The sequence below is a fragment of the Lactuca saligna genome, chromosome 7, assembly GCF_052625555.1.
Source record: "Lactuca saligna cultivar CGN05327 chromosome 7, ASM5262555v1, whole genome shotgun sequence".
Classification (NCBI taxonomy): domain Eukaryota; kingdom Viridiplantae; phylum Streptophyta; class Magnoliopsida; order Asterales; family Asteraceae; genus Lactuca; species Lactuca saligna.
Window position 1 is genome coordinate 75054846 of NC_136423.1, and position 8287 is coordinate 75063132.

The window sequence follows — 8287 nt, forward strand, 5'->3', positions numbered from 1 at the left end:
ATGAATGAAAAACATCAAAAAATTGTGTGAGACTCTGTTTTTCTTTTTCGTATTCTTAGGAGATTAACCATCTTAAATAGCTCATGTTATAATAAGAAACAATTATCGATGATATTTACTAAACGTTAGATGCATTATTGTGTTTTTTTTACCGAGTTTTACTTCTTTTTTGACTAATTGGGCCGGTTCATTATGGGCCTCCATGTTGGTAATCTTTTCAAGCCTATTTCCCTCATTCAAAATTAGAGGTGGTAATGGGTCGACCTAGGTTGGGTTCGGGTTTAACCCATTTAATAATTAGGTTGAAAATTTCAACCCAATCCAAGCTGTTTATTTAAATGGGTTGATATTTCCAACCCAACCCAACCTTTTAGATAAATGGGTTGTCACCGGGTTGACCTGTTTATATAGTTCCTGACCCAACCTATTAAATAAATGGGTTAAACTTGGGTTAACCCATTTAAAATCAATTAAATAAATTATATAAATAAATATTATACCACTTAAATTATAAAACGTAAATAAAACTTCATAATTATGAGAAAAGCATAGCCCTAATTCATAAATACAAATAAATTGTTCAAATAACATTAAAAATGTTTAGTTTTACCGTGATTTTGGAGAGTGGCCAGTATTATCAGCACTAAAAAAAGATGAAAATTAGGATTGAATTTTATTAACATAGATAATAATAATGCCACGTTATAATTTACAAATTAATACTTATATTAATACATGATAATAATCAAATAATATTAAATTTTATATATATATATATATATATATATATATATATATATACTAAAGTTAAATGGTTTGACTGGTTGAAAACAGGTTTATAATTTTTACCAAACCCAACCTATTTAATTAAATGGGTTAGACGGGTTGACCCATTTAAGTTAAATAGGTTGAAAATCTCAACCCAACCCGCTAATTTTGGGTTGGTTTAGGTCAGTGGCGGATGTAGTGTAGAAACAGTGGGGTCCATCGCCCCCACTTGAAAATAGGACCCATCTTATATATTAGGGAAAAAATTATTCTTTTAAATTTGTGCACACTTCTCTTGGCACCCTCTTGATCATCTTCACTTATTTAAAAGAATAGTGTAATGGATATATTTTTATCCAATTTCAATTTTCACCATTAGAGTTTTTTCATTTCTTTTGAAAAACTCATCAAAAATTTCATCTATTTTTATAACTCATAAGAATCCACATCAATTTGTTGCTTTCTTCCTACTGCCACCATTGCCGGAGGAATGCTACAGTTGCCGCGCCTGAGGTATATTTGGCCACCGTCGCCAGAAGGGACTATTGTTAGTTATAGGTTGGACCCCGGTTGATATTTATCCTGGATCCGCCACTGGTTCGGGTTGGGTTGACGGGTTGGATCGATTTTTGGCGGCTCTATTCAAAATACATGTCAAGTGGATTAGCTTTCGGGGCACGTGCCCCCATATCTTAAAAGCAGTGCGTCCGCCCGTTGCTTACTTCTCCTCTCCTCCTTCTCCTATCTCCAGCTTCGAATTAACGCCTCACTGATTCTACTACTTCGAAATTTGTACTTTTAGTTTTCTCCTTCACCTTCTCCGATTTCAAGCATTTTTATTTTTGTTTTTGCGTATCTGATACTTTTATCAGTATATTGAGATTTATCTGATACTTTCAGTATATTGAGATTGTTACAGAAATGTTTGGATAGTTTCAGAAATGTATGGATTAGTTCATAAATGCTCCAGAATTTTTAGAAAATTGGGGTTTTAATCTGTTGCAGTTTATGAGTTTTAAGCACGTAAATTTTTAAAAAATTTAGAGATTTTACTGTTGGCGAATATCTGAGTCAGATATGGGAGCATTGCGTGTTCTTACCCAGATGGCGATAACTTGGAGTGTTGTCCACGTACCTTGGAGTGTTGTTCAAGGTTTCATAGTTTCCTTGCGTAATAAGGACTATTTTATATGGAAAGTATTAGATGTTTACTTTCAGTTTCCTAGGCTTATACTGATGTGTTTTGTTCAGTATATATAGATGCCTGATAGGATCCTGTAATAGTGGAATTGGAGTTTTCGAGATAGTTTTCTTCAATAATAAATTTTGCGAGTTTATGCAATTACCTCTTTAATTGGTATCAGAGCAAAGGGATGGAAGGAACTTTTGTTGTGAATTCCTACTGTGGTGAACACCATCTACGAATTCTTCTGCTTGAGTTTGAAGCAGTTCTGTTCGTGTGGAGAGTTACGAGTGTAACAGCCTTGCTGTTTTCGTAAGCCTGTGACATACAAGGTAACAATCTGATTTCAGAGAAGGAGTTCGTGTGCAGAACATTCAGAACTCTGTGGTTCTTCTATGGTATACCTACGGTAGAGAGAGATCCCGTGTGGAAACATCAAGCAGAAAACCTGTTCAGAACAATGAATTGTTGATCATTCCTGTTCGTGTCAACCTGAAATCTGAACTTGATCGTGTTAGGAGCAAGAGTAATCGACCGCTACTCGGTGTTCTTGCTGTGAAATCGTCTACGTGCGTCTGCCTCGTGTGGTGTGGTCCTGCTTGTAGAGATCGTGAACCTGCAACAGATCGGTGAAGAAGGCGTCTTTTGCCCTAAAGAACGTGTTTTTTTGTTCGACTTTGGGCCTTATTCTCATTCGTGTTTGGCTTATTCTAATTGGCCCAAATTTGTCCAACTTTGAATTAAAGGAGCAATTACATTAATTCAATTCACGTGAGAATTTATTTTTCGGAGAAAAAAAATCATTTTATTAAAAAAAAAAACAAATCAATTTTTTTTATTTGTGTGGAGTAATCAGAAATTGAACCGAGATGTCGGGAGGAAAATCGTCCCAACCACCGGCTAAGGAACACATGTTAACGTTCCAATGCACAATTTTGACATCAACAAACTATACAATTTGGAGGATGTGTATGGAGGTGCTAATCGGGATTCATGGCGTGTGGGATGTTGTTGACCCCGGATTGGATGATGCCAAGAAGAACAATGTTGTGAAAGGCTTGTTGTTCCAATCGATACCGGAAGATTTAATACTCCAAATTGGTAACCTTCGAACTGGCAAGCAAACGTGGGACGCGACTAAAACACGGAACCTTGGAGCTGATCGAGTAAAGGAAGCAAGGCTCCAAACGTTGACTACCGAGTTCGAGAACATCAAGATGAGTGATACAAGTACAATAGACGATTTCGCTGCAAAATTATCCGGAATTGCTTCAAAATCTGCTTCACTTGGAGAGGTTATAAACAAATAGAAGCTTGCAAAGAAGTTTCTCACAAGCCTCCCTAGCAAATTTGTGCATATTGTAGCGGCCCTTGAACAAGTCTTGGATCTTAAGACGATAGGCTTTGAAGACGTGGTTGGTCGCTTAAAATCCTATGAAGAAAGAATCAAGGAAGATGATAAGACGTCTGAAACACAAGTAAATCTACTTTATATCAAAACCGAATCTGCATATAGTATCACTAAATCATCAAATGGTAGAGGTCGAGGTTCGAATAATCGAGGAAGTGGACATGGTGGTGGACGTGGTCGGGGTAGCACCCAAAATCATAGTCACTCAGAATACACTAAAACTCGTGATGATCAAAATCAAAAGGGAAAACAACGTGAACAAAGGGATCTCTCAAATATTCAATGTTACCGGTGTGATAAGTATGGTCACTTCACTTCAAGATGCCCCGACCGAATCAAAAATCTTGAGGCAAACCTTAATCAGACACACGAAGTAGATACATATCATGAAGAAGGATCGTTCTTTATGATGAATGCAATTCAAGAAACAATGTTCTTGAACGAAGACAAATACATCCCGCCAAAAATTGAAGCAAATGTTGATGAAGACGAAATTTGGTACTTGGACAATGGTGCGAGCAACCACATGACCGGCAACTATTCTTATTTTTCCGAATTAAATAAGAATATAATGGGTAGAGTGAGATTTGGAGATGGATCATGTGTTAGCATTAAAGGAAAAGGGTCAATTTTGTTCGAAGGGAAAAGTGGTGAGCAAAAACTAATGAAGGATATTTATTATATCCCATCACTTCATAGCAATGTTATTAGCCTTGGACAATCTACAATAGCCGGTTGTGATATTCGGATGCGAGGTGATTTCCTAACCATGAGAGATGGAGACGGAAGATTACTTATGAAAGTCCCGAGAAGTGCAAACCGACTTTACAAAATTCAGTTAAAAATTGTTAAACCACATTACTTGCAAGCCAAGACATCAATTGAAAAACAAATCAATGACACTCCACATGATGATAGCAACCCGTTGATGATCAAAATAACGATGCAAGTTTTGTCCCACTTCGGCGATCTATTCGAACTTTAGTGTTGCCAAGAAAATTAAATGACTACGAGCTTATTATGGATCACTTAATGATGACATTTGATGAAGAACCGAAGAATTATAAGGAAGCCAAAATGAACAAGAATTGGTTCGATGTTATGAAGGCCTTAGCTCAGATAAGGTTCGTAGAGAAGAAAGCGTTGCTTGGCGTGCAAGAATTACCCTCGACTCAGAAATTCAGGGGATGATTGTTGGCGAATATCTGAGTCAGATATGGGAGCATTGCGTGTTCTGACCCAGATGGCGATAACTTGGAGTGCTGTCCAAGTACCTTGGAGTGTTGTTCAAGGTTTCATAGGTTCCTTGAGTAATAAGGATTATTTTATATGGAAAGTATTAGATGTTTACTTTCAGTTTCCTAGGCTTATACTGATGTGTTTTGTTATATATAGATGCCTGATAGGATCCTGTAATAGTGGAATTGGAGTTTTCGAGATAGTTTTCTTCAATAATAAAGTTTGCGAGTTTATGCAATTACCTCTTTATTTACTGTGTTCGGGTTTAAATCTTAGTAGCTTACTGTTTAATTTGTTTCAGAATTTTTAGATTGTTTCAGAAATGTTTGGCTTTTAATAATGTAGAAATAACCCTTCTGTTCACCCCATATTTATACTAGAAAATGTTGAGAAATAATGTTTATCATCCTTACATCATTCTTTTGAAGCTTTTGAAGTATTCATGGAAATCGGATCTTGCATTAAAGTTCAAAATGGCAGCTGTCCAACATTATACTTAACTCGTGCAAGTTACCTCCATGAACAATCTTATTCAACCCAAAACCGTATTTCAACTCCTTCATCTTATGTGACACTTCCTCGCAAAAATTGCACTTGCAAAGCAACTTTAAAGGAGGCCAATAGCAAGATTGAAGCTGTAGAAAAGGTAAAACTTTTCCTAATTCCTATTACTTTATCTATTTACTATAATTTCTACATATGCTTCTTGTCTACATTTCCTGAAAAGTTACATATAATTTCAGGTAAAAGTGAAGCCTTCTGAATTTTCTTCCGAGCTTGAGCTCTCGAGTTTAACTGCCATAAGTCTCTTAGATGGGCGTTATAGGAATAAAGTCGAAGATCTCACCCATTATTTGAGTGAATATGGTCTTATCTACTATCGCACCCTGGTTGAGGTATCATTGTGAATAAACAAAATCCAATTCACTCAAAGTAATATAAAAATTTGTTTTGATGTTTTACTTTTTTTTATACCTTAGGTAAAGTGGCTAGCTACTAAAGCTCTAACAGATTCCTCAAGCATCTGAGGTTCCAAGCTTTAGCAATGAATCCCAAAAGAAATTACAAGAACTAATTGATGGATTTAGCAATGGTGATGCAAGGCAAGTGAAGAATATCGAGAGAATAACTAATCATGATGTGAAAGCAGTCGAGCATTTTCTTAAAACAAAGTGTCAAGAAGATCCACAGATAGCTAAGGTCAGTGTCAATGTCAATGTCATATCTTTTAGGTTTAATGCAAGAAGTATAACATTTTACTCTAAAAAACGTACAGGTGCTTGAATTTTTTCATTTTGGATGTACATCAGAAGACATAAACAATCTAGCTCATGGTCTAATGCTTAAAGAATCATTAAACTTGGTTATTCTTCCAGGGATGGCAAAAGCCAATGCTCACATTCCTATGCTTTCTCGAACTCATGGACAGGTAAAACTTTTTTTTTTTTTTTTTTTTTTTTTTAATTATAACATCTATAAATTTAAAAGGGTAATTAATAATTTGTTTTATATGTTGTTCTATAGCCAGCTTCACCTACAACTTTGGGAAAGGAAATGGTGATATTTCAAAAAGTAGAAATTTTGGAGAAATTTGCAAGAGCAGTTGTGAACTACAATGCACATGTTGTGGCATATAATGATGTAACACAAGTATGCTTTATTTTTATTCTTTAATCTGTATTATGTATACTGTAGTTGCTTACATTGTTTCTAAAACAACCCTATTTGTGATGCAGATTGAATCTCATGATTACATGGCAAAACTTTTCCATTCATTTATTCGATTTAATAACATCTTGCTTGATTTTGATAAAGACATATGGGGATATATCTCTGTTGGATACTTCAAACAGGTAAACTTTCCAGAATCTTTGTGAATTGTGATAAAGTGATGATCAATTGGGTCTTTTGACATTTTAAAACTATTGTGTAGGTGACTAAAGCTGGTGGAATCGACTATGCCTTACAAAGTCAACCCAATACATTGACTTTGAAAACAGTGAAGGAAATCTTGGAATTGCTAATGCAATTTTAGACCATTCAAGCATGAAGTTACCTATCTCCCGTTGGCAGGTGTATAAATTTATGAGCAAATTGCAAAATTGGTCCCTATGGTATTCCAAAGATTGCAGTTTGAGTCCTTTTTTTTTCTTTCGCATGGTCAGTCCAAAGTTGAAATTTCCATGCAGATTTGGTCTCTCGAGTTAACTGCCGTCTAAAAAGAAGACTCAAACTGCACTTTTTGGGATACCACAGGGTCTAATTTTGCAATTTAATGAAAAATGGACTCAAACTGCACTTTTTGGGATATCACAGGGACATTTTTGCAATTTACTCCAAATTTATCATGTAAATATATTTTTTACCCTTGACCCCCCATTTTCGTTAAAATGACAGCGTGACTTGACTGATTCTACTGTTTTGAGAAACATTGGTGTGGGATTACAAGAGTGCTAAGCTTCAGGTAATAAAATGAACATTTTATTTATTTATTTAATTGGGTTAAGATTTTAATATTTTATTTGTATTTGAACATCTTTATGTTTGTGTGTGGTAGGTGAATGAAGCTGCCTTAAACAAGGATCTGGACAACTCATGGGAGGTTCTTGCTGAACCGATACAGACAGTATGTATCTGTATCTGGCTTTCAAATTTTATATTATAATCGAAAATAGTTTCTATTTATTTATTTATTTTTGTGTTTGTGTGTAGGTGATGAGAAGATATGGTGTTGAGGAGCCTTATGAGAAACTGAAGGAGCTTATGAGAGGAAGAGTGGTTAATGAAGAGAGGATTACTGAATTCCTTAAAAAAAAGGGTTGGAAATACCGGTTGAAGCAAAAATAGAGCTTTTAAAGTTGACACCACATTATTATGTTGGAGTTGCTGCTCAATTGGAGGAGGAAGCGTGTTTTAGGGCTAATAATAATGGGATGTGGTGAATAGGTTGATTTTGAGGTGATTCTAATATTCTATTGGATTTGTGGTCAATGTGGTGATCCAACTGAGGTATGTTTAGAGAATGTTTTTGTTGCAAATGAGTTTGTGGTTATGAATAATTGTTGAGGCTGTTGCTTTGTGAAATTGGATGATTTTAAACCTTCCTTAACATAAATGAACAGGAGCAATGGATATGCGATAATGAATTCCTAGGTAAGTTCTTTTTGTTAACATCAATTAATCAAAATTCAAACAATGCATTCATCACTACCACTAACGTATTCCCCTAGAAATGATACTAGTTAATACTCATAATTGCTCATCACCATGACGTGTTTTTCTAAGCCATAAAACGAATCAACCCTTCATTTCTCTAAGCTTCCATCTCAAATAAAAACCAGTTTTTCACGAGTGGAGTAACTGATAAGGGATGATATAGTTAATAAACCATAATTGTATTCTCACACCCTTTAGATAACATTTTTCAGTTTTCATCTAAATCACATATATTGACAAACCCGGGGTTTAATCAGTACCGTTTGACCTGTTAGCCAAGTGAAAATAGAGGGGAATAAGTTTAAAACCAACAACACGAGGTCCTTCACTTTGTTGCCATTTCGATCCGTTATTTAATCGAGGGGAATAAGTTTAAAACCAACACGAGTGAGTTTCACATATATTGACAAACCCGTTATTTAATCAGTAGTATCCCACGATTGGATCACTACATCTTGATCCTCAACAAT

The 8287-nt window shown here is 35.4% G+C and overlaps 1 protein-coding gene and 1 pseudogene across 1 annotated transcript; both read left to right on the forward strand.

Moving 5' to 3' along the window:
• The first annotated feature begins 2922 nt into the window (after positions 1-2922).
• Positions 2923-4347, forward strand: LOC145007062 (uncharacterized). Its single transcript, XM_078966063.1, has 2 exons — positions 2923-3246; positions 3346-4347. The coding sequence occupies exons 1-2, from the start codon at positions 2923-2925 to the stop codon at positions 4345-4347; spliced, it is 1326 nt and encodes a 441-aa protein (XP_078822189.1).
• A 687-nt stretch (positions 4348-5034) lies between these two features.
• Positions 5035-7660, forward strand: LOC145005582 (uncharacterized; annotated as a pseudogene).
• Positions 7661-8287: the final 627 nt, after the last annotated feature.